Source organism: Ostrinia furnacalis, unplaced genomic scaffold (genome assembly GCF_004193835.3).
Source record: "Ostrinia furnacalis isolate ACB-3 unplaced genomic scaffold, ASM419383v2 OfSCF7464, whole genome shotgun sequence".
Classification (NCBI taxonomy): domain Eukaryota; kingdom Metazoa; phylum Arthropoda; class Insecta; order Lepidoptera; family Crambidae; genus Ostrinia; species Ostrinia furnacalis.
Window position 1 is genome coordinate 286,759 of NW_021137703.1, and position 27,630 is coordinate 314,388.

The 27,630-nt window shown below is 40.2% G+C and overlaps 1 protein-coding gene across 1 annotated transcript; it reads left to right on the forward strand.

Annotated features, from left to right (window-relative positions):
- Positions 1-2,758: 2,758 nt before the first annotated feature.
- LOC114364711 (zinc finger C2HC domain-containing protein 1C) lies at positions 2,759-27,446 on the forward strand. Its single transcript, XM_028320969.1, has 12 exons — positions 2,759-3,259; positions 12,421-12,588; positions 14,336-14,548; positions 15,002-15,082; positions 15,875-16,038; positions 17,296-17,380; positions 17,562-17,612; positions 17,852-17,872; positions 18,586-18,777; positions 23,158-23,323; positions 23,801-24,857; positions 27,339-27,446. The coding sequence occupies exons 1-11, from the start codon at positions 3,098-3,100 to the stop codon at positions 23,962-23,964; spliced, it is 1,467 nt and encodes a 488-aa protein (XP_028176770.1). The 5' UTR covers positions 2,759-3,097; the 3' UTR covers positions 23,965-24,857; positions 27,339-27,446.
- Positions 27,447-27,630: the final 184 nt, after the last annotated feature.

Sequence of the window (27,630 nt, forward strand, 5' to 3'; positions counted from 1 at the left end):
GTGCTAGTACTTAATTATATTAATAGAAACAAGGAAAACAAACAAACAGCTGAATAATATAAGGTGTAATAATTACAAACGCAATTAGGTCACCACCCGTAATAAATTAAGCCTGGCTGGGCGTGTCTTTCCAATGGTGCCTCCATTTGCTAATTATTTTAATCAATGTTTTGTACTGTGCCTCTAAAGGCTACCTAAAGTTAATAATATTTAATAAACTAGGCTCCTAACAAAATAAAAATAAACACTTTTTAACTCCAAATAAATGAATGTCAAACTTTTTTCTTATAAATGAGAGCTCATTATTTGATAACTCAAGATAAAATTAATAATTTATTATTTCATAATTCATAATAATTTACTTCCAATGATGAATAATAGCATATAAATTCAGGTGAATATCTAAACATCATTACGAAAAGAATGATTAATATTGTTTACATTAAATATTTTTCATTTGTAAATAACCGCTGCTGCTATTTTAGGTTGTGACACGTTAGTGTCTATATTAAGTAGGTATGTCATAATACAAAACTTGTCATAGTCAAATTAAAAAAAAAAACGAATTGATTAATTATAAATTATTCTGGGTCCAGTAGAAACTCTGCTTAGTTCAGGCTAGATGTTTCGCCGTATGAAACATAATTCCAAGGATATTTTAGCATTAAGTAGTGGTGAAAAAACACCCTAATGCCCTACCATTATCATGTTTTAATTGATATCGATTTAATGCTAACCTTGAGACAACGGCGTGTTGATGGGACAATTTCGTTCGGGCGCCAATTGAAGCAAATTGTTGGTCATTGGCTGTATTGAACAGTGTCCATCGATCCACCCACGTAGACAGTCAATATTTGAACAATGTTTACATAGAATCTATATTTGAACATAAATGTTCAAATACCTAGTTCAGATATGTCCATACATTATAATCGTGGTAGAGCGCTGTTTTGTATGGAAGCTTATGAATCGCGGAAGCAATTTTGCTCCATACCTCTATAAATACTCATATGTTAATAGCTAACTGAATTCCACTGAAAATAGGCTTATTGATTTTCAGTCAGAAAGTCCTTCGTTACATCCAATTCCAAATGTCCAAATCACATAGTAGGTAAATGAGCCATGAAAATTTAAATAACATGACTCTATTGACAAGTACTTTGGCTAGCTTTTTATTACTTTTACTTGCTACACCTCAGTTTTTAAAAATAACTAAATAATTGACGTTATTTCAAGCCTATATCTACAAACATTTCACAGTCTTTACTCAGTATTTTCTGGACTAAGATTCTCCAAATCAAAAGATTAAATTTAAAGTCCAACATTGATGTAACAATGTATGAACGAAAGTGATGTCGTCACGCCGTGCAAGTTTCTACCGCCTCACAAGGAAGCTGTGACTCACGCGCAGCCTTAACTCTGCACTTTTAAGGCCATGTCTCTAAATACAAGTGGGCGAAACTTTAAGACTTTATTACAATGGCATAGAGTCAAATATCGTTAGCACTAAACTCGTGACTGTCATTTGTTATGATAAATGATGTATGATTAAAGCGAGACGGACGAAAGTTAGAAAGGCATGGCGAGTTTGATCCGGTATTGTTCGTTTGTCTTCTTTTACTCAAAATGGTTAATAAAATAAATGGAAATAACTTCGGATTCGTTTCAAGAGTTGAGACGTTCGCTGGCCTATCCATACAGGTCGCAATCGTGAATAACAGTTTACACAAATAAGTAAAAAGTTTTCCTTTTACTTATTTAGTATCACTAAGCCCTTGAATAAGATGTTCTAAGAAGATTTTCAGTCCACCCAGCCAGATACACAACATAGCAGACTGAAGTATTTACCAACAATACAGTATAAGTATCTATTTGAATAATAGGTCTCCATTGAAGTCGCAAAACAGTCTGCGACAATTAGCACCAACAAACTGCTTGTCATTATATTTAATTAATACTCTACCCTTGTCAATGCCGGCATAATGTAGACCGCGAATGATTATCAATATCCTCCTAGATCGACAGACAAAACCGTTGTCTGCCGCAAGAAATACGGGACTGTCTCAGCATTGTTGCAAACACAATCAGCGCTTTATTAGCGGAAAAACAACGTTACATCAATCAATAACAACCTTATTCCACCGCAATAACAGTCACACGAACGGGAATTCGAATCTTTGAACCAGAACTAAGTTATATTTCCTCCGAGGATCCAACGAACGAATATCAACTTTACTGAAGAACACTTAGAATGTGTTTTTAGTTTGAAGAAAGCAACCGTGTTTGTATTGCCAGGGTCAATCTACCGGTGGTTCCCAAGGTTATGATTTATTCATGGAATCTTAACGCCCTGACATTGGCAGCAGAACCACGTGTTTTGTTGCTATGCAACGGATGAACAAACAAATAAGCACTCACTCCCATTCGTATGAGGGTTTCATTCAGAACTCAAAGGTTGGGGTTGACAGACGTAAAGTGTAAACAAGTGTTTATTTAGTGGATTTACATAAAATATTATAAGACACTGACACCGTTTTGAAAGTGTGAAATGAAACTTTTTAAACTCTCAGACAGTTCAATCGTTAAAATAAGAACTAATCAATTTCTAACGGATAAGTAAATTACGGGTCATCAAACTTTTATATATTAGTGGTTGAATGACTTCAGATTCAATGAAGATAATTACAGTCCTGTCTAATGGACAATTTTTCAAACTCAGATCGTTTTTTATCTGAATTCACTATTCACTAGATTTTCAGACAGTTAAGAGAACTCACTGGAATCTTGAAAGAGATAATTAACATGGTCTTAGCAAAAACAATAAAAATACGACTGAAAAAAACCTGAATTCATCAAACAATATTAGCATTTACAGCACAAGTACAGGTGCTATTTAAGTACATAATTGAACCAAGCTAATATACTCGTAAGTCGATAAGTCAATAAATACCTTCCAAGGAAAGTTGTCAAGGGCTATGTAATATCAGCCGGACAAGTCTCTGAATAATTTATTACTACCACTTAATTTTTCAAGGTTTTTCAAACTGCTTCATTTTCTAAGTCCATTTGAGACACGCTCGCGAGACACGACAGACCGATGATGGTGACTAGAGACATGTCTCGGTCTTTAGACCACGTGAACTGGTGGGATCCTGAGCACTGGAAGAATAGGAAGCCAAGGGTCATGTCATCCATGTCGTTGGAGGGAGCTGATCCTGCCGAAATAAGGAATGGATGGCTCACGCTGCCTGATCCGAAGGTAACATCTCTTCTTAAGGCAAATTCTTCCTCAGGTCTACTACGACTCTTTAAAATTAGTGATTTTCACTTAAAACAGTAGGCTGGATTGCAGTATCATACTTTAACTATAACAAACGTCAAAAATCTGTCAAACTTCAAACAAAAAATACCGGTTATCGTCATGGTTAAAGTTAGATGATACAACTCAGCCTTAGTGATTATAGACGAAATTTTTTTCGCCAGCAACTAAATGACATTAAAGCTTGCCTACGTAGGGCATAGGGCATAGGAATATGATGAATGTTTAAAAGATAAAGGATTTATTGAATGTATTGTTAACTAATTGAACATTAAAAACAAGATAACTAGGTACTCGTAGATACCCACCATTGCATTAGGTATGCCCTATACATTGTTCATCGATAGGTACATTAGATTAAATCTTCTTTAATTGAAAAACTTTGACTTAATCATAATCATCAAACTTTCATAAAATTTAATTGATTAACGTTAATACAAGTCTTTATTAAAATTTATAAACTCTACAGCCCTCCCTCAGTGCCAAACAATGGACTTTTGTTCCCATTGGCGAGGCATGTTTCTCAAATGATCTCGCAGACTGCGAGCGAAAAGTCTTTCCCAACTAATCAATGAACATTTTGACAAATCATTTTGTTCTGAGAATAAGCGAAAGCTCTTTGAAAATGCATTTCTTGTTTTTGCTACTTTGTTCCTTCCCAATACTTAATTTAATGTTTTGAGGTAATTGTTACATATAATTATGTAAGGTGAGTCTAGTAAATATTTTTTAAACAAAATGAAACACACTCTAGCTAGATTAATGTTACTTTATTTTGCTTGCAATTAGTGAAAAAGTTTCTAATTGGATCAGTAATTTTAAAGACAATCTTTTTTTGCGAACTAGCATTAATTTATTTCATCATAGATAGCTGATCGAAGCTTATGTAAGAGTATGTATATTGATAAAGATGTTTGTAGTAAGTATAGAGCATTGATTTGGTTGCAACAGAAAATGATTTAAAAAATGAAGCGAAACGCGAACATCGGAATTCAGCAAAGAACAAGAATTATTGATGATCTTCGCCTATGATAGACAGGGCGTAACCACCAGGATCGGGTTCCGATGGGTGCCTGTGTGTGTGCGTCCATAATCCGTGAACTGTCCCGGAATGTTGCAAAGTAGTGTGCAGATTTTGTTGCGCCCGCACATCAGTTCATCATCGATCGTTGAACTTCTAGAAAAATTCGTTGGATATAGGACAGCTCTACCACCTGGCTAAAGAACCTCTTTTGAGGGATCAGTTTTCCCTCGTTGGAGGACCTTTTGAGGAAGATGAGTGACCTAATAAACGGATGCTCAATTAGAATGGGACATTGAACACAATCTGACCACAAACGTTTGAATCTTCTTCAATAAATATTTTTCTATGCATCTATTGCGGTAACCCTCTAAATAAATAAATTTAATAAAAACTAAAATCGATAAAAACTACATTATTAACCGTTCTGTTTTCTATGCGTATAATTTCTTCAGCTACACAGCTAATACATCATTTATAGAAAGTAAACAACTTCAAGTAACGACTTGCGTCACAACTATCGATTTTAACTTTCAATTAGAATTCTCGGTTTTATTAAATAATGTAAAAAGCGTGGCCTTGGACGGTGACCTTACACGGAAATGAAAAATTAAACAGTGCCCACACAGCTATTACTGGAGGCAAATAAAAGTTCCATGTAGGAAATAAATGCGTAGGTAAGTGGTACCTACAGTCAGTTTAAGAAAGAAGAGGATTCAAACAGCCAATGAACAATAGAAACAGTCCATTTGAAAAGAAATATTTCTTTCAGTACTTAACACTGACCACATGCCTAGGTACTTGTAGCTTCGGCTTCATAAAAATACCAGCATTCTTTAGCAGTTACAGTATATTTCTGTTTTTAGATTTGTAATATCCGGATCATGTTGTTACGAACACCTGCTTCGTTTATTTTCAACTAGCGACCGCGACTTCGTACACGTGGAACCTGTTTTACCCCCTTAGGGGTTAAATTTTTCAAAATCCCGTCTTAGTAGGTAAGCACTTTTGTTCTAAAAGGAACCTCCACGCAAATTTTGAGACTCCTAGCACTTGTAGTTTCTGAGATTTCGTGATAAGTGAGTCAATCAGCGACCTTTCGCTTTAGATAACACTATTTTTCCTAGATTTTAATCCTGATATTCGTATATTATTTAGTGCGAAAGTGGGTCTAAAACAATGACAAGTGAACTAAACCTGTTAATAAAAACATCAGGTTCTATAAATCACTGCCTAATAACTGACCTCCTTTTTAATTGCCAATAAGCCTAGTTATTAGCGAAATAAAATTTACCGCTCAGTTTCGCACGTCTCCAGCTTACAATCTTACAATGGCTTCTAATTAGCACCAATGGCGACCTTGGGCTGTAATAGCGCGGTCGGAATACTAATGGCGAATTTGGAAACCATAAACGAAGATCCTACAGCGATAGCGACATTGACACGCGATGAAACTGTCAGAGTGGTCGAAGTATATTTTAGTTGATGTGGTGTCGATCGAATATGAATGCATTATGAATTATTATTGTCGCTATGATACGAGGATTTTTATATAACAAAGCCGAAACACGCTGATTTACCCTAAAGTAATGATGAAATGAATCTTCTTGTACCTTTGCGCTGACATGTCATTCGAAAGTCATTAAATCATAGTCAAATCGGATAGTCGTCTAAATACCCAAAAACAATGATACACAAAAAAATGCTTGCAACATAAAAGCTCCCTAGGTTGCCTAATTCCCTACTTGAAAAGATTTTTCTAATCTTCAAAATCGGTTTAACTTAAGTAAAGAAGTTTTATTTTTAGGCCGAGGATGATCTCATAAACAAATCGCCGAAGCAACATTTCAAGTTGATGCGCACTAATCTTGTATCAATAGCAAGTTTTTGCAGAGTTCTGATTGACCATTTATGGTGGTGAGTCACACGAGGTCTCATGCAAGTGACGTAACGCTGCCTACGGATCGCTGACTAACTCTGTTTTGACATTGCATGTTTTGTCGTCCTTTGCTGGCTGACACAGCCAATATGGACGTGCGATACAACAAAATTCTGAAGGGCACGAGTGCATAGGAAACTTTTGGACAAGCTCGCTGAATTAAGATCTTTATAAGAGTCAAGAATCAATCAATTCAAGAAAAATACTAAAAGGATTTTTTGCACTTGAATATGTGTAATATTTACTTACTTATCTCCAAAAACTCAATATAGGTACAAAAACTGTCTCTATCTTTACGGGCTTCAAACTCTACCCATTCCTTTTCTCGATATACATATTGATTAATTTACTCAAAATGTAGTACATACTTACATATTTTTTGGAAATAAAATGATTTATTGAAAATATGAAACCTCTTGATTTGGCATATTTTCGACTTCCAATCCTTATTTATTCATTAAACTTTTAGATTGCACTTACTTTATTACAATCTGTTAAACGCTTTAGTTTTGCATCGCGGTCTTGGTTGGTGTGTTTATGTGCCCGAATAAGGAATTTGTGTCGCTGCCTCGCTAACTACTTTACCCTAAATACTCTGGCAGCCAGTTTCATTTGACAGTCACCAACTGGTTTCATATATGAATTATATTCATACTTTTTTATTAAAGTTACACTTACCCAGTTGAAAAAACCCTCTCTGTTTTTTGTATTTGCCCAAGGCTTACCAAGGCAAGATTACCGAAAAACTACTTACTTATTGTTTGATCTCCGGCCTAAGGCAGTCTTTTTCGCACAGTCTCTCGCAATTTATGTTTAGTAGCTAACGCTGCACTGGTATATATTTGAATAGCTCTGAATTACTAAATAAGTACCATAATATTATCGATCCCTTAGAAATATTTACTACTAGCTTTCCGCCCGCGGATTCGCCCGCGTGGAATTTTGTCTGTCACAGAAAAACTTTATCGCGCGCGTCCCTGTTTCAAAAACCGGGATAAAAACTATCCTATGTCCTTTCCCGGGACTCAAACTATCTCTATGCCAAATTTCATCAAATCGGTTCAGTGGTTTAGGCGTGAAAGAGAGACAGACAGACAGACAGAGTTACTTTCGCATTTATAATATTAGTATGATTCTTCAATTCGCTGAAATCCATGTCCAATTTCATAACGACACTCTTCCGGCAGGGAAGAGCCTCGTTCAACCAATTTAACGCGTTAAAAAACGAAAGTTTGTCTGGAAACTTCAATATTGTCACGATTGAAAAACAATGGTCAAATTTTCTACAAAATTCCCGATTTCTTCGTGCATTTTCTAACCAGCATAAAGTTTCCGTCCTTTATCTAAGGCATTGTAAGGTCGATGTCCACTGAGTCATGCGCACGCGCCGTGTATGGCCATTGCCGCTAACGACGGCCGAATGATATTTACGATTAGATTTAGCTAAGGCTTAAGGATGCCTTATTCGCTTGGATATAACTAATTTGGAATAAGCTAGACAGCCGAGGGCCAACGCTCTTAAGTTGATTTAATATTCTGCAATGCCCACTTTGCTTTTAACATTTTTTAAGCTTAAAGGACGTAGCACACTTAGCAACCCGGAAAGGGATCGTAACCGTAGCAACTTGACTGGTATTCTTTGTATGTATGAAATTCCATACTGCAACGCCTTGCAACGCACACTTATCCGCACCGTAACGTAAACGCCTCGCCTCACGGTTGACAGCGCCCGAAAGGCAATGACAGCTCGCGAAAGGCGATACAGTGTTGATAACTTTCAAAGTTGATAAGTCTGCTGTGACCATAACAATACACAAAATTGCAAAAACTTAACTAAGTATAGATTTAGCATAAAACTCTTCTACAAAAATTAATCAAATTGTTTCTGCTAAAAAACCTGAAAACTGAAAAAATATAGAGCTAAATGATACGTTTCTATTTATAATATTAAATTGCTTTGGAGCTTGAGTTCAGAGACAGACATCGTCCAGTTAGTTTCTTGAGTCAGAAGTCTAGTTATCATTTCTTCATTGTTAATCAACCCACGCAATTAATAAAGTCATATTACATACATAGGTATATGTAATACATACTAACATAAGCAGCTCTTCCTATTAGGACGGGTTTAGTCACAAATGGTCATGCGACCAGCCCAACCTTGATCTGTATTATTATCGATTATCACCCACACACTAATTGCACATTATAAATCATACTTATCGTTATAACGTAATTCTTTCCCTTTCACTTTCCGGTTCGCGAATGAGAATGGATTTACTCAACAAAAGCACTTTCTTTAGATTTAACGGTAATGTGCTGAATTAAACGAATAATGTACAGTCGCAGAATGAAAAGGTTCGTCACCTTAGTGTCGGTTTTCGCTTGCACTAGGTACTGTAAGAGTCAAACCTGCCAACATAACTGCAAGAAACAGTGCTGCTAACATTTAAATAAATATGACGTTTGCTAACAAATAAGGTTTTGCTTGTTTATTTTTCTATCCCATCAGTGCAATGCAATGATGACATTGATCAATTGACAATAGTTTTTTTTATTTAATAGTACAAGTTTTACAAAACAATAAAACTTGTATTATTGAGCAGAGACGATGCACAGCATCTGGTGAGAGATGCGTCTACTTCCGGTGTAGTTTTTTACCATTTTATACCTTAAATGACGTCATTTCCGCAATTATTTAATAGGAATTGATTTGACTTACTTCCGTTTGCCGCCATTTTAGTCACCTGGGGGCGAGCTTGCTCGGAGTTCTTCTTACTTATTAGTATTTGACGATTTGTAAGAACTAATTTAATCAGTCTAAGCAAATAAAGATATTATTATGTTTTGATTTTGCTTGAAGTGACCGGCTAGAGAACCAAGGTCGGATTATTTTTTAGATATCACCAGTACGAGCACAGGGTGATTTTGCCGAACAAAAATCCAGCACTGGGAGGGTGCTCCTCGCACAATGCTTATTAGGAGTTTTAGCCAGGATACGCTCGTGACATGTTCAAATTCAAATTCAAAAACGTTTATTGCATGTCACATTACAATTTATATGTTGTTGCAAAATAGAAGTATACATGTTCGATGTACTTAGCACATTTTGTCATACTTATTAAGCTTCTTGATTTGCAAAAAACATTAGAATTTAATAATTCAAGCTGTAAGCTGGCTCAGTGTTGGGGGTGGCCACCCAGTCTACTAATAGTTGTAGTTTAAAGTGCTTTGTTGATGTGGTAAAGCATTTGTAGGTGCTTTATTTTATGAGCACAATGAGCCTTTTTAAATGGGTATTTATTAAGAAACTCGTACCAGAAAGAGTTATCGTTCGATTGTGGTGATGCTAACAACGTATTTTGATTGGTAATGTTTGCGATTGGGGCTGACGGGGCCGCCGTTAAAATTGTATAAGATGGTTGTGGGTACGTTATTCAATCTATTTATACAATATAGAGATTCGCGAGAATGCTCATTTGATCGAAAAGAGTGTTAAAGCTATCAGAATCCCACGTACCTCGTTTCATCGGTTTTGAATCTCGCCGGGGTCCGAGTTTCTCCGGTATCCGACGCTCTGGGTCCACCTGCTCGTCGTCCGGAAGACACTCGTCCCCTTTGGCGCCAACCACCATCACGTACATGTCGTTCGCGGTCACACACGCGCGGTCAATTGCACTTTTTAATTTTAAACTTAGTATAAGAACGTTGAGAAATAAATTATTTCAGTAAAAATCTGAGCAGAGTTTCTGCTTACGATGTTGCTATGAAGAACTCCGAGCAAGCTCGCCCCCAGGTGACTAAAATGGCGGCAAACGGAAGTAAGTCAAATCAATTCCTATTAAATAATTGCGGAAATGACGTCATTTAAGGTATAAAATGGTAAAAAACTACACCGGAAGTAGACGCATCTCTCACCAGATGCTGTGCATCGTCACATGCCGAATAATAGAAATAATAATGGCAGGTTGAACTAACAAGAAGGTTTTAGTTTATCAATCATAATAATCTTCTTGACAAGATAAATCGTCAAACAACTTTGATCTGGATAATTTTGAACTTTACTGACGAACAGTTAAAGATTATTTTCTCTAACTCGAGATTATTCTGTAACATAGTTTCAAAAGGTAATATGTGCTCGCGATTCGACGTTGAAGGAATCAATTTGAAAACTGACGAACCTTTTCATTCCGTGACTGTACGTTAAAAGGCGATCTGTTTATGGCTCATGAGTTTTTATAATAGATGTAATCCTCCTTTTTAAATTTTTACACGTGCAAAATATTTATTCTTAATATCGTTTCCATACAAAAGACACAATAGACATGGAGTCACATTCAACACAAAATTATCATTTTTTAAGAATAACGTTTAAAAAATCGCGAAACGTCCCATTTATGTGATGAAAAGTAACTTCACTGGCATAAACTGACTAAAAATGTAGAGTTAAGTAATTACCGTCTTAAGTCGTCCCTAAAATCTGAATAAAATACATATAACAGAACCAAATTTCTAAAGATGACTGACATTACTTATCACCCCAAGTGGGTTATGTTTTTACCTTCGTTACATAATGCATTTTTCAATTACACAACTAATAACAAACGAAGCAATCATCAAGGGATCAATACAGTAGGCAATTTGCGCAACCCACAGTTCATAGCTCTTGCATTTGTGTCGCATACTAATTGTAGCAAATTAGAAACCTGTTGGGCAACGCTTTGCAAATCCACTATCTGGGACATAGTTGCATCTACAACGCTTGCAAATCGACTATCTGGGACGCAGTTGCATCTACAAGTTACAATCGATAGCAAATGGAAATAATAACTGTTCGATTGCTCATAGTGAACAATGATGTTTGAAATAGCAAGTTATATGACTGTTAATTATTACTTTACTACAGCTGTGTTTATTATCATAAGCCTATTAGCACCATAGTGCTCATGTGCTCATATTATAATTACTAATGAAGGTAAAGGGGTAGGTAAAGGTTAGGTATCTACTTGTACTCTTACTTACGTTGTTTGTGTTTTAATTAATCATTGCAAAATCTTCTTCTATTAATTAGTTCTATTTGAGGCACTGCTACTAAATCAGTATAGTATTTGTTTAATACCAAAGAGCTACATTATTTAGACCAAGATCAAAGTGTAGCAAAACGCCTACATAAACTACTGACTATTCCTACATGATATTAATATTACCTGTGAGGTCTTATTCACAGGTTTATTACCGCGCTGACATTCATCCCATTGAACTATCAATCAATCAATCTTCTTATTTATAGGCAAGACCATTTCTGATAAAAAGCCATTAACTCCATATTGACGAAGATCTAGGTAGATTAAATTACGAGTTTCTTAGTAACACCATGATGGTGAATTATTTAGTTTCGTTCGTTCGTTTCACCCAAATGACATTCACTGGACAAAGGAATTCCACAACGAATCTACACAAAATCCTAAATGTTAAAATGGACACAATGCTTAAGTGGGTAGTTACTTAAGTGAGTTCCTGGAGACAACCTTGGAGACATTTTCGATTAGTCGGAAGCGAAAACAATCAAAATGGCGATTGACAGGTCGCCTCGCATCGCTGCGTAGGCGCCGACCTCCCGCCTAAAGCGGAGATCGCAACAAACAAAAAACATTTGCAAAAAACAAATGGAGGAAGCAGTCTTTTAGGCTATAGATTTGGTGGCCATACAAGGATCTATTTTATTCATCTCTTTCTTTTGAGTGATGACTCTACAATCAAATAAATACTTACAATGACTCAAGTCAGTAGACTCATTCATATGTAATGTATCATCACCTTCCATTTACGAATGACAAGACTTAACTAATAATACCACCCTTATGATCGTACTACGTATTATTCCCAAATTCTTAACCTCAAGATCTTCAAACCACGAGTAAACTCATGACGAAACTCCTGCGTTAATTTGCTCCATAAAAAATGACTTCGGGAATAGTTAAAAATGATCAGGATCAGGACTCAACCTGTGTTACCACATACTACACTGTAGAACTCTACGTATTTTCTTTGTGTATATTATCTCTTTATATGCCAATCACTATATCTAAACGTAATCTCTACATGTATGTAGTCAAATATTCTAAAAAATCTTATTTATTGCAGGCCCGTTTCCAACAGAAGCAAATGCAAGAGCGCGAGCTGAAGATCGCATCGCTATACGAAGCGCAGCAGGCGCGGGCGCTGGACCGCGTGCGACACTCCCCGGGCACAGGCCATGGCACCACCTCGCCTCCGCAGCCGCCTGCCAGCATCACGCACCACCCGGGGAAGGTAAACAATATTAGAGTTTAGCTGGTACAAATTTAAGGCGATAGCTTCAAAGTTGCTTTGCTAATGAGCTGAAGATCGCGTCGCTATACGAAGCGTAGCAGGCGCGTGCGCTGGACCGCGTGCGACACTCCCCAGGCACAGGCCATGGCACCACCTCGCCACCGCAGCCGCCTGCCACCATCACACACCATCCGGGGAAGGTAAACAGAAATAGACTTTAGCTACTAAAACTGTAAGGCGATAGCTGCAAAGTCCCTTCGCTATAGAGCTAAAGATCGCGTCGCTATACGAAGCGCAGCAGGCGCGTGCGCTGGACCGCGTGCGACACTCGCCGGGCACAGGCCATGGCACCACCTCGCCTCCCCAGCCGCCTGCCACCATCACCCACCAGCCAGGGAAGGTAAACAGAAATAGACTTTAGCTACTACAACTATAGGGCGATATTAACTGCAAAGCCGCAAAGATTGCGACGCTATACGAAGCGCGACAAGCGCGTGCGCTGGACTGCGTGCGACACTCCCCGGGCACAGGCCATGGCACCACCTCGCCCCCGCAGCCACTTGCCACCATCACCCACCACCCGGGGAAGGTAAACAATATTAGACCTTAGCAACTACAACTATAAGGCGATAGCTGCAATGCCGCTGCGCTATAGAGCTGAAGATCGCATCGCTATACGAAGCGCAGCAGGCGCGTGCGCTGGACCGCGTGCGACACTCCCCGGGCACAGGCCATGGCACCACCTCGCCGCCGCAGCCGCCTGCCACCATCACACACCATCCGGGGAAGGTAAACAGAAATAGACTTTAGCTACTACAACTATAAGGCGATAACTGCAAAGCCGCAAAGATTGCGACGCTATACGAAGCGCGACAAGCGCGTGCGCTGGACTGCGTGCGACACTCCCCGGGCACAGGCCATGGCACCACCTCGCCCCCGCAGCCGCCTGCCACCATCACCCACCACCCGGGGAAGGTAAACAATATTAGACCTTAGCAACTACAACTATAAGGCGATAGCTGCAATGCCGCTGCGCTATAGAGCTGAAGATCGCATCGCTATACGAAGCGCAGCAGGCGCGTGCGCTGGACCGCGTGCGACACTCCCCGGGCACAGGCCATGGCACCACCTCGCCGCCGCAGCCGCCTGCCACCATCACACACCATCCGGGGAAGGTAAACAGAAATAGACTTTAGCTACTACAACTATAAGGCGATAACTGCAAAGCCGCAAAGATTGCGACGCTATACGAAGCGCGACAAGCGCGTGCGCTGGACTGCGTGCGACACTCCCCGGGCACAGGCCATGGCACCACCTCGCCCCCGCAGCCGCCTGCCACCATCACCCACCACCCGGGGAAGGTAAACAATATTAGACCTTAGCTACTACAACTGTAAGGCGATAGCTGCAAAACCGCGTCGCTCTACCAACTCCATGAGGTGCAAGCTGATGATTGCGTCGCTGACTAAGTGCATCATCGCCGCCGAAGCCGCCTGCCTACATCACGTGGGAAGTTAAAGCAGGAATACTTAAACTTAGATTAACTCTACAACTTTCAGGCGAAACCTGATGAATCGCTCTCTATACCAATTCTATTCGAAACTATAAGCGCGCTCTATGCTACCAATCGATCGAAACTTTTAAGAGGGATTGATTACTCTATGAAAAGTATGGGGTGTTTTGTAACTTCACTCGAAGTTTTTAAGAACGAAGAGCCATTTCTTATTTGTTTCTTCTAACATTCCAGGTCCGCCAAATGTTCGAAGAGCGCCGCACGAAAGCAGGCATAGACAAGAGCTACCCGCTGCAGCCCATCCACAATACAGAGAGGAACCCCACCAGAAAGGCGCTGCCCAATGGCTACACCAAGGTCACGGCCACCGCCAACTCAAAGGTCGTGGAGAAGAGAACCACCAAAACCCACAGTCACAGCACGCACACCGTTAAAAAACAGCAGCATGTGAGTCAATAATTTGTACTCAATAGATTACTCTTAAAGAAATTTCTGTCATCATCATCAGACTGGTAATTCAGTCTCCACTGCAGGAACAGGAGCCTCTCCAACTTACCAGAGGCAATTGGAGGATTTTCCTCCCAAGACTCCACGCTGGCCAAATGGGTTGAGAAGACATATACGAGTATTTCCCTAGGCTTGCCTCACAGCATCCTAGGAAAGACAGGACGTGGTCCTGTTGTACTCGGCTGGAACTAAATGGCTAACATCTTCGGGAAAATTAGTTTATCTACTTTAATCAAATCACTCCGATGAACTATTGGATTGACTTTCACATATTGTTACCTACCATCAGATTTCCTTTTTTTGCAAAGTCGCCTCTATTACAATTTACAACTACTTACTTGAATATTATGCCACAATCAGTAAAATATAACAAATTATGCATTTCTTTTACAGAAAATAGAAAATATAGTAAATGGATCCGGAGATCTCAACCACAATCACGAACCGGATCTAAATCGAACAAAACACAATATGGTAAGTCACGCAACTCCTAAAAGCAATAATTACCTTGCATGTTAAATTCTAACGTGATAAATAATTCATAAACGATTAGGAATACATGTTTTTTATGTAAGTAGGTACCTAAGTATATAAAATCATAAACTACTAAACTTGGTGCCTAGGCAAGTTGAAAATAGGAGAGTTTTGCGAACAAAAAACTATTTTATATCTTCAGTGCTTGTTATCGAGTTTGGTTCTACATCATAACACAAAAATCATAACTCGAAAACTATCAAAAGTCGCGGTGATTGGGGTAGCCCTAGTGATGCTCTACCTCTGGGCTTCGGCTTGACACAATTTTTTGGGACGTAAGTAGGTACCCTGTATAAGTAACATACATAATATTGTGTTTTTTCCACCTTACTCAGGAACGTAACGAGTAACTGTAATTTTCTAATCGATAGAGTCGCATAAATCTACTATTTGTATGTAACGAACATAGCGAGGCGAACACGATCTCTACTCAAAATGAAATATAAAGTAGTTTATTTTTCACTCCTTCTTGCAACATAATACTCGTACATAAGTACAACGTAAATTACTATCTTTTCAAGATGGTTCGTGCAGAAAGAATAGTTACCAGCTCATGTTCTGTAGATGTAGAGCATGACACACGCTGAGTTATTAGAGCCATTTTGGTTAAATAAATTTTATTAACTGTCTAATATCTGATATTGTTTTAAGCTGTGTGAACCAAATAAAATATTTTTCATTCTTTCTTTCTTCTTTACTTATTAAGTCCTCTTTACTTATTTACTTACACAGCTGCCAAAAAGCAACGGCGAGCTGATCTCCCGCATCGACGAGCTGGACAAGGCGGACAACAACTACCTTCTGGAAGACGAGACGTTCCCTGAGGCTCTCGCTCCCACGCCCACGCCGCGCTCGCCCGAGCCCAGGGAAGTACGGGAACAGAAGCCACAAAGAAGGTAAGAAAATTAGAGCCTGTCCAGACGACGCGTTTTTACTCGCGAGTTTCGAATCGCGCGATAGTGAGGTACTAGAGGTTCATACATTCGGTCCACATGCAGTCGCGAGTTTTGTCTAATGGTGCGTCCACACTGGACGAACGGGATCGCGCGGCACGCTGGTCATCCTGCTCACCCTGCTCTTGAGTGAGCAGGATGTCGAGTTCGCCGCGCGAGCCCGTTCGCCCAGTGTGGAAGGCGCGAGTAAAAAAGCGTCATCTGGACACGGCCTTAGAGATACCATTTATCGACGAGCTGAACAAAACGGACAACAACTACCTTCTGGAAGACGAGACGTTCCCCGAGGCGCTCGCTCCCACGCCCACGCCGCGCTCACCCGAGCCTAGGGAAGTGAGAGAACAGAAGCCACAAAGAAGGTAAGAAAATTAGAGCCTGTCCAGAGGACGCGATTTTACTCGCGAGTTTCGAATCGCGCGATAGTGAGGTACTAGAGGTTCATACATTCGGTCCACATGCAGTCGCGAGTTTTGTCTAATGGTGCGTCCACCCTGGACGAACGGGCTCGCGCGGCACGCTGGTCATCCTGCTCACCCTGCTCTTGAGTGAGCAGGATGTCGAGTTCGCCGCGCGAGCCCGTTCGCCCAGTGTGGAAGGCGCGAGTAAAAACGCGTCATCTGGACACGGCCTTAGAGATACCATTTATCGACGAACTGGACAAGGCCGACAACAACTACCTTCTGGAAGACGAGACGTTCCCCGAAGCGCTGGCTCCCACGCCCACGCCGCGCTCACCCGAGCCCAGGGAAGTACGGGAACAGAAGCCACAAAGAAGGTAGAGCTACCAATATACTGATTTTTAAAGGTTTAATAAAGAAGTTACTATAAAATGTTAGGTGCCGGTTGTACCAGACTATAGTCAGACCATGCTAATTTGTCCCAGTGTTGCCAGTGACAAAAAATTGCCGTGCTTAGTGGGGACAATTACAGTGTTCGTTTTTATAGATTCGTCATGTTTATGGAAAAGCAAACTTCGGCTGCCGTAGTCCAGCTACGAAATTTTAAGCAAGTGATGAACAAGTGATGAAAAAGGTCCTTATAATATCTAATACGAACTGAGGTCATCGGGCCACTGCATTTTCCACCTGAGTGATATAATAAGTCACTCACCGATACATTACACAAGAGTTACCTACTTGCTAAGTTTAATTTAACGTAAAATAATAATCTCCAACTAACTACCGCTGTTTTCTTTTTCAGTAGTCCTGCACCTCGAAATAGCCCTCCAAAAACCAAACCTCAACCTACAGCAGCGCCACCTAGGAGGGTCACAAGTGAAAACGCTGTAAGCAAAAAGTTCTGATCTCTTTTGAAAAAAATTTAACTGACAATTCTAAATTCAAAATATTTGTCGCAAACTGTCATTGTCATTGAAAATTTTCGTTGAACTTGTCGTTTCTCGTGTAAAATTTTAAAAATTATCGTAAATGTGAGAATTTGTGCTGATAGTGTGATGATGTGTGCAGGTATCGGACAGCAGTAGGGCCCGCGGGGCCATGCAGCGGACCGCCAACGCCGTAAGTAGAAGAAACTAATTTTTGAGTAGGCTACCTACCCTCGTGTCAGCCTAGTGGTGCGATAAAAGCATTGAAAGAAAGGTCCCGAGTTCGATTCCCGGATGGGTCATTCCGGAACCTATCGATTGGTTCAGATTGCTCTGGGTTTTACTATCCAAACACCATTTTATTTGTTTCTGAGATTTCTGTATAATTTTTTGTTATTTTATTTTTATTTCAGTTTTGTTTTGTTATTTCAGGTACCTAAACGTCAGACAGCAGTAAGTTTCCTTTACCTGTCCTCTATCCTTCTCTACATTTGTTTTCATGCAAAGCATAACAATACAATAGGCAGACGCTATTTTGATAAAAGTCAGTTGCCGCTAGCGAGTGGCAAGACCTTACACTGGTGTCACGTAAACTCCTAATCACTATTGAAAGCAATTACTTACCTACGATAGTCCTCATACTTACCGCTTCAGCGCTCACCAGTTGACGCCACTGTTTTAGCGAGTGATACCTTCTTCTATGATGCCAGCCAACTACGCGTGTACGTACGTACGATAACACGGTGTTATCGTCAGCGAGGGAGATCATAATTGTTATTTTATTTTGTACAATAACCAATGAGATCTTGTAAACCCAGTGCCCCGATTACGCTAATTTTTAACGTCTCCAGTACATACGCGCTTCTTCTCCAGTCGTGCTCCGTTTTTCATTCCAACTGAAGTGCAAATTCGGTATCACAGTAATGGACGTACTTACCTTCCTAGTATTTTCATTATCACATGAGATATTTAGCTTTACGTTTACGTCTATGCACAGATNGACCTCATATTAATCACATCACAAATCATGCGGTAATTAAGTATTCATAATAACCGGCGATTATTCATAATTTTCACATTTATCACTTTGACCGTAACATATCGATATCTTGTATTTCAATGAAATTGTGCAACCCCTAGTCTCTCTAACTAAGGTTGGCTTCCAGAGCCCGACCAAGCCGCGTGGCACGGCGTCGGCGGCGTCGGCGTCGGCGGCGGGGTCGGCGGGCGCGGGCGCGGCGTGCGCGGTGTGCGGGCGGCGGTTCGCGCCCGACCGCCTGCACAAGCACCAGGACATCTGCAAGAAGGCGCACGCTAAGAAGCGCAAGCCCTTCGACGCGCTCAAGCATAGGCTGGCGGTGAGTTTTGTTTTTACCCGACTGCGCCAGAAGGAGGGTGATTACCTGACTTGTAAGAGGATGTGCGCCACGATAAGCCTTATGAATTTTACACGACAGCCCGTCATTTTAGGAGACCCTTTATCTTAGGAGAGTTCTTCTTCTATTTTAGAAGGGATGCTAGGTACCCTTTATTTCTTCAATAAGTTCTTCCTCATCCAAACTTTCTTGTGGATGACGTGTAATGTAAGTAGGTACTTAGTACGGTTCCTGCAGAATCCCATGGATCTCGTAAGATACAACTAACTATGCGAACATTTGTTCTGCCTTTCCAACTCTGGCTTGCCAGGCCAAGTCCTCAATCAATCCGCTTAAAGTAAATTAGTGAGGACGTCCTCCTGCAGTGGAGACTGGAGAATAAACGATCTTGATGATAATTAAGGACCTGCGATTACTCGTTTAATTTAATAGGGGAAAATGATTAGATCAATCAACGATCATGGTGCTACGAGACTACGAGTACGACTTGGTACTGTATAATTCGCCGTAGCAGAGTAACGTCTTTTTTTTTTCTCTGCGCCCCATCTAAATACTTACGTCTGCCTGTGCATTGTGCGCAGCCATAATGATTTCAGTCTCAAGATTTTATTTTACATTTATGTATTTATTTGACAATATTTTATTGATGATGACCACACTCTATATAAATCTAATAAACACACATAACAATGATTGTATCAATGATTCTTAATGAAACTTTCACACACAGGGTACCGAAGCTGAAAATTATAAGGCAAGCAAAGTTACATTACCCCTATTACTTATTTTCCTGTCTAGAAACGCACTCATGTACAAAATGCAAGCTAAGATTTAATTTTTAAACTTCCTGTTTACGTCCATTTGTAATTATAGTTTATTGACTGTCTTGACTTTCTCAATATGCCTGTTTCACAATACATACCAATTACCGACGGACATAATGCACGCATAACTACGATGCACGAAAATCTTTAAAAAACGATTATCCAATTTCATAATCTTATCACTGAAAAAGAGCTGTAATTTCCATGTTCATAAAGCAAATCTTTTAAATAGGCCAGAGTCCTATTCGTTTAGTTTTTGTGAGTGTGCCTACCTTAACACTAGAGTACACGCGCGGACTACTATAGTAGACCAGGGTAACATTTTACGCTATAACTTTTTAAAAACTTGCGCCAGAGAGCTGGCATTCCAGGAAAGCCTCGTTTACTAAATTTGTCAGTAAGCCAGTAAAGCTTGGATCGCTAGTCTGCGCACTTTTCTAAAATTGGCAGTCAAAACTGCGGGTCCAGTCAAAAGCCCGAAATCACTCGACAANCGCATTTTTACATTTATTGAAAATAAAAAGCTTGAGTAAAATAGTCTTTATTTTATGAAAGTAGGTCATTTACTTACTAGGATATTTAAAAGTATGGAATTAAGTATGAATTACTAGTAGTACTATTTAACATAATGGAATAACGATCATTACTTTCATAAACATTAGGCACAACAAAAATATTATTTGAAAATAATAATGCAGAATTATAGAATAACGTCTACCGCTACATAATTATTTTAATCCACAATCAGACTAGCTATAAATTTAACAATATATCAGTTTTATCGGAATTAATTAATTTTTGAATTGAGTCACACGATATCATTCGATGACTTTGCGAATGCAGTACGATGATACGATTACTTTTACGTTGCGGCAATCACTAAAATTCGCTAAAATGACACTAATGACGTTTAAAAAGTGGCACGCTCGGCTTCATACAAATTTTGACACATGCTGCATCTATCCTTATCTGTGCGTCTATGCTTCGTTTCAACTAGCTGTCAAAACGACACCGCAATACGGATTTGTCAAACAGCTGATGTTCGTTCGTCGTCCGGGCACGTTGAAGATGAAAATTGTTAGCGTAATCGGGGCCCAGATCGGCCCGCCTTCCAGAGGCCGACCAAGCCGCGTGGCACGGCGTCGGCGGCGTCTGCCTCAACGAAGTAGTTCTATAGTCTTAAGTTTGTTTATTTGTGTAAACCCTGTTGTTCCTGGGTATTCCAGAGCCCGACCAAGCCGCGTGGCACGGCGTCCGCAGCGTTGGCGTCGGCGAATTAGTTTAAAGATTCAAGCCCAATAAATTTGTGTAAACCCTGTTGTTCCTGGGTAGGGTAAGGTGGGGCACAATGTTACACGGGATACAATGTTACAATGCATATTTCTCCGTCCCTTTCTATAGTTGTATGATGTTCAGCGGCTCAGTTCAGCAGCTCTTATGAGCTTGACAAACGTGTACGAGGTGTGTTCAAAAAGTAAGGTGACTTTTCAAATTTCGCGGGCAACGTACTTTCGATTATCGATTTTTTTGTTTTGTTATATTGGTACACTCTTCCCGAACATCTGTACCAAGTTTCAAGTGTATAGCATTTTTTGTTTGGTTGTGAGAGCCGTAAAGGTTATAAGTGTTTTGCGTGCTCGGCGATTTTTTGCTATAGAAAAATATGGATCAAAGGATTTGCATCAAATTTTGTGTAAAAACATTTAAATTTAGTGCTCCGAAACACTTGAAATGTTGACAGTGGCATACAATGAAACTGNGAACACACCTCGTATACCAACATCATACAACTAATAGAAAGGGACGCAGAAATATGCATTGTAACATTGTACCCCGTGTAACATTGTGCCCCACCTTACCCTATTCCAGAGCCCGACCACATTGTGCCCCACCTTACCCTATTCCAGAGCCCGACCAAGCCGCGTGGCACGGCGTCGGCGGCGTCGGCGTCGGCGGCGGGGTCGGCGGGCGCGGGCGCGGCGTGCGCGGTGTGCGGGCGGCGGTTCGCGCCCGACCGCCTTCACAAGCACCAGGACATCTGCAAGAAGGCGCACGCTAAGAAGCGCAAGCCCTTCGACGCGCTCAAGCATCGGCTGGCGGTGAGTTTTGCTTTTACCTGACTTCTAGTAGGATGCGTAGGCGCCACGAAAACTTTATCGATTTTACACGACAGCTCGTCATTTTAGGAAACTTTATTTTAGGAGTTCTGCCCTTTTTCACCATCAATCCCTAATTTTTAAGTGACCCCTATGGTAACACATAATATGAATTTTGTTGTGATAGGGGTCACTTAAAAATTAGGGATTAATGGTGAAAACGGGATGCTAGGTACCCTTTATTTCTTCAATATGATAAGTTCTTCCTCATGCCTCATCCAAACTTTCTAGTGGATCATTATGATCCACATGGTGACATGTAATGTAAGTAGTGCGATTCCTGCAGAATCCAATGGATCTCTTAAGATACAAATATGCGAACATTCGTTCTGGCTTACCAGACTAAGTCCTCAATTCGCCTATGGTAAATTGGGACGTCCTCCTGCAGTTGACACTGGAGAATAAATGATCTTGATGATAAGGACCTGCGATTACTCGTTTAATTTAATAGGGGAAAATGATTAGATCAATCAACGGTCATGGTGCTACGAGACTACGAGTACGACTTGGTACTACATAATTAGCCGTAGCAAAGTAACGTCAATTTTGACAGAAGTCTGGCTGTACATTGTGCGCAGCCATAATGATTTCAGTCTCGAGATTTAATTTTACATTTAAGTATGTATTTATTTGACGATATTTTATTGATGATGACCACACTCTAATAAACACACAACAATGATTGTATCAATTATTCTTAATGAAACTTTCACACACAGGGTACCGAAGCTGAAAATTATAAGGCAAGCAAAGTTACATTACCCCTATTACCTATTTTCCTGTCTAGAAACGCACTCATGTACAAAATGCAAGCTATGATTTAATTTTTAAACTTCCTGTTTACATCAGTTTGTAATTATTATTTATTGACTGTCTTGACTTTTTCAATGTGCCTGTTTCACAATACATACCTACCAATTACCGACGGACATTATGCACGCATAACTACTATGCACGAAAATCTTTAAAAAACGATACTTTAATTTCATAATTTTATCACTGAAAAAGTGATGTACTAATGTTCATAAATCAAATGGAACTCATTGTGTTCCAAATACGCCAGTATCCTATTTATTTAGTTTTTTTGTGAATGTGACAATCATAAAATAATGTTATTTTATGTTTCTTATTTAAAATGTATTTTGTTTCTGTTAACCAACTTACCATGCCCACACGAGTGGGACGATCCTCGCGAAATATTGATCCGAAAATCAAAATTACTGCTGATTCCTATTGTTGACTTACTTATAACTTGATTTCCACTCACACAATGTTTGAATCCATCATCTTTTTTCAGTATCTCGAGATGATTTTAATTTCGCTTCGCTTTGATCACTCTCCAAATCTTAAATCTGCTATCTAAAATTGAACCTTAACCCCAGGGCACAGAGGCGGAGCCGTTCATCAGCAAGCTTCGCAAGGGCGCCGCGTCGAGCAACAAGGTGCCGACGGCCAAGCCTCTCAACAACAACTGGCGTCAGAAGCACGAAGAGTTCATCCAGGCCATCCGCGCTGCTAAGCAGGTGCAAGCGCATCTTAACGCTGGCGGTGAGCACGTCAAACTTTACTGTCATTCTTTGTCTTTTCAACAGGTTTCTTCTTCCCGAAATCGATTGGATATAGCCATCAGAATTATTCAGTTTTGATCCCTTGACCAACTTGCAATTATAACTACATTAAATTACAACTTGCAGATAAATTGTATTTCTGAATATTATTTTTAAGGTCATGGTCGCAACAATATACTTTTAATAATATGATAATGTCGGCCGTTACCATAAAATATGCGTACTCTGCGGGGGTTTACTTGACTCCATTTCAGCGTAAGCAAATTGAATACTAATTCTGTTTTCAGGGACAGAATGAAGTGTTTTTTAAAAATAGTTTGAGAATAATGTAAGATAAAATCAGTCAATACCAAACGAGAGAAGCTTACCCACCGCCAGATGTAATTACTTTCACATATTTGCACCCAATATTACACCTTATTTTTTATACTTTGTTTGATGCAACCCTCAATTCCAGGAAAACTCAGCGACCTGCCTCCACCACCGCCGTCCGAGAATCCCGACTATATCCAGTGTCCGCACTGCAGCCGGCGCTTCAACAAGGCAGCCGCTGAGCGCCACATTCCCAAGTGCGCCAGTTTCCAGTTTAACAAGCCCAAGCCCAACGCCAGGAAGCGGTAACGGGACACATAAACACACGCTCCAGAAGTGGCTGGTGTATTTCAAGCTCATCGTCACCTGTGATTGGCTGCCGGCGACCCTTTGGCGACTCTTGTAACTAAACGGTCTATCTTAAACCTTATAACTGTCAGTTTTTAAAATTGGAAGCCACGCCCATTCAATTGTTTCTTAAACTCTTCTTCAGTGCTGGGTGGTGTATCATCGTCACCTGGATTTGCTGCCAGTAACTATTTGGCGACTCTTGTAACCGACAGACTATTTAAAATCGGAACCACTCGGCTGCCGGCCACTACTAAGCAATTATTGTAACTGTCAATTTGAAATCGGAAGCCACGCCCATTTTCTGAAACCACGCCCCACTTCTCAAACCTCGTTTATTACCCAGGATTGACTGTTTTGTCCTGTCAAAGTCTAAGACTATTTAAAATCGGAAGCCACTCCCATTCCACCACTTCTTCTCAAACTTTGTTTATTCTTCCCCATTGGCTAGAGTAGACTGTTCTGTCCTGTTAAACGTCCACCAGTTTGAACTTCGAGTGGAGTTCTGATCTCAGAGATGCCCGACTTGGAACTAGATAACAAGGATGTCGCATCTAACTGGTACGTCGACTCGCTAATACAAATCCTGTTCACGTACGCGCTCTTTTACTTGGTGAAGTCGTTTTATGACATCATCAGCCCTAATCTGCCTAACTAACAATGGAGTCGTATCCTCGACCGCCCCAAATGCCCCCAAAGGGGGGTACTTTTTGTCTAGCCGACTTTTTACTAAGAATGTGTCTTGCAACTGTCGTGTACTACTCTATTTGGACCATAATCTCATACGTTCACGACTACGCGTGCTGCTATCAAAATCGTAGCGAAACTAATACCCCAAGAAGATCACGCAGAAGGTAGTTAAAAAGTGTCAGTTTAGTTGTAATTAGAACTAATTAGTACTTACAATGCCTTAAACAAGTTGGGACCTATTAATTAAGACGAATACATAACACAATTTTTAAGATGATGACATGTTTGTACAAAAGATTATGCTTTTTAAATGTTATTAATTAACTATGCAGATATTATTGGATTATTAAAATGTACTATTTTGTAATCAATTGTTTTTTTATGCACGCTTTTCCTATCTAGGCAACTTTTTAATTAAATTCTAACGAAACCCTAAAAACAAAACATTCACGTAGTGTATCGGGAAAATATAAAAATCGGAAGAATCAAAATAAAAAAAAAACAAAGATCTAAAAATATTGAATTACCGTTAATTTATAAAACAAAAAAAAAATCTCAAATAAAACCACTGTATCATGCTTCAAAGTATATTGCTACTTTATAACTTGTTCGGTAAAAAAAGAAATGCAACGAAAAGCATCACGTCACATAGGCCTAGTATACTGGCCAGGCGAGGCGTAAACGAGGGTAGTTCGTCGGNCTGTCTAAAAGTGAACCTTAACCCCAGGGCACAGAAGCGGAGCCGTTCATCAGCAAGCTTCGCAAGGGCGCCGCGTCGAGCAACAAGGTGCCGACGGCCAAGCCTCTCAACAACAACTGGCGTCAGAAGCACGAAGAGTTCATCCAGGCCATCCGCGCTGCTAAGCAGGTGCAGGCGCACCTTAACGCTGGCGGTGAGCACGTCAACCTTTACTCTTTCAAAATTATAGAAATTCTAAGCAGACCTATTCAGTCATAGTACGCAGAACTGAAGGCCGATGTGGCAGCAAGGTTCTGGAATGGAGGCCGCGTACCGGAAAACGCAGCGTGTGACGTCCACCTTCAAGGTGGACCGACGACATCGTAAAGGTAGCAGGGAAATGCTGGACGCAGGCCGCTACCAATCGATCAACGTGGAAAGCATTGGAGGAGGCCTATGTTCAGCAGTGGACGTCCTATGGCTGAAATGATGATGATGATGATGATGATGATGATGATGATGATGATGATGATGATGATGATGACCTATTCAGTCTATTTAAAAAAGTTTGGCACTGGGGTCCCGTATTATTGATAAGACAGATAGGTACGGCGGTAGCTACGCGCCTGCTGGTACAAAGCCTTTAACGACTGTAACATTTTTGACCTATTCATTAGTCGTACTTAGCATCAAATAGTAAATGTTAATGAAACATATTCGTATTTCAGCTATAACTTTGTTTTCAGGGCTAGACTGAAGTTTTTTTTTAGTTGTCTGAGACTAATTAAAGAAACAATCTAATCATACCAAGAGAAGCTTACCCAATCAAGCTTTTTACACAAGATGTAATTACTTTTGATCACTTTTTGAACCAAATGTTATTCGTGTTTATTTGTTTTCATACTTAGTTCTTTCCCTTCATTCCAGGAAAACTCAGCGACCTGCCCCCACCACCGCCGTCCGAGAATCCCGACTATATCCAGTGTCCGCACTGCAGCCGGCGCTTCAACAAGGCAGCCGCTGAGCGCCACATTCCCAAGTGCGCCAGTTTCCAGTTTAACAAGCCCAAGCCCAACGCCAGGAAGCGGTAACGGGACACATAAACACACGCTCCAGAAGTGGCTGGTGTATTTCAAGCTCATCGTCACCTGTGATTGGCTGCCGGCGACCCTTTGGCGACTCTTGTAACTGTCATCGGTCTATTTAAAATCTTACAACTATCAGTTTTTAAAATTGGAAGCCACGCCCTTTCATTTGTTTCTTAAACTCTTCTTCAGTGCTGGGTGGTGTATCATCGTCACCTGGATTTGCTGCCAGTAACTATTTGGCGACTCTTGTAACCGCTGCCGGCCATTACTAAACGACTTGTAACTGTCAGTTTAAAATCGGTAGCCACGCCCTTTTTCTGAAATCACGCCCCATTCCACCACTTGTTCTTAAACCTCGTTTATTACCCAAGATTCACTGTTTTGTCCTGTCAAAGTCTAAGACTATTATAAATCGGAAGCCACTCCCATTTCACCACTTCTTCTCAAACTTTGTTTATTCTTCCCCATTGGCTAGAGTAGACTGTTCTGTCCTGTTAAACGTCCACCAGTTTGAACTTCGAGTGGAGTTCTGATCTCAGAGATGCCCGACTTGGAACTAGATAACAAGGATGTCGCATCTAACTGGTACGTCGACTCGCTAATACAAATCCTGTTCACGTACGCGCTGTTCTACTTGGTGAAGTCGTTTTATGACATCATCAGCCCTAATCTGCCTAACTAACAATGGAGTCGTATCCTCGACCGCCCCAAATGCCCCCAAAAGGGGGTACTTTTTGTCTAGCAGACTTTTTACTAAGAATGTGTCTTGCGACTGTCGTGTACTACTCTATTTGGACCATAATCTCATACGTTCACGACTACGCGTGCTGCTATCAAAATCGTAGCGAAACTAATACCCCAAGAAGATCACGCAGAAGGTAGATTATCATCTAAAGTGACAGTTTAGTTGTAATTAGAACTAATTAGTACTTACAATGCCATATACAAGTTGGGACCTATTAATTAAGACGAATACATAACACAATTTTTAAGACGATGAAATGTTTGTACAAAAGATTATGCTTTTTAAATGTTATTAACTATGCAGATATTATTGGATTATTAAAATGTACTATTTTGTAATCAATTGTTTTTCTATGCACGCTTTTCCTTTCTATGCAACTATAAAATTCTATCGAAACCCCAAAAAAAAACATTCGCGTAGTGCAT

What these genes read in the sequence shown, in the direction of transcription:
- LOC114364711 (XM_028320969.1), top strand. Translation starts at nt 3,098, where the DNA reads ATGATGGTGACTAGAGACATGTCTCGGTCTTTAGACCACGTGAACTGG. An exon ending in TGCAGCGGACCGCCAACGCC is followed by an intron (nt 17,613 to 17,851) that starts GTAAGTAGAAGA and finishes TTGTTATTTCAG; the next exon opens with GTACCTAAACGTCAGACAGC. An exon ending in CGCTCAAGCATAGGCTGGCG is followed by an intron (nt 18,778 to 23,157) that starts GTGAGTTTTGTT and finishes CCTTAACCCCAG; the next exon opens with GGCACAGAGGCGGAGCCGTT.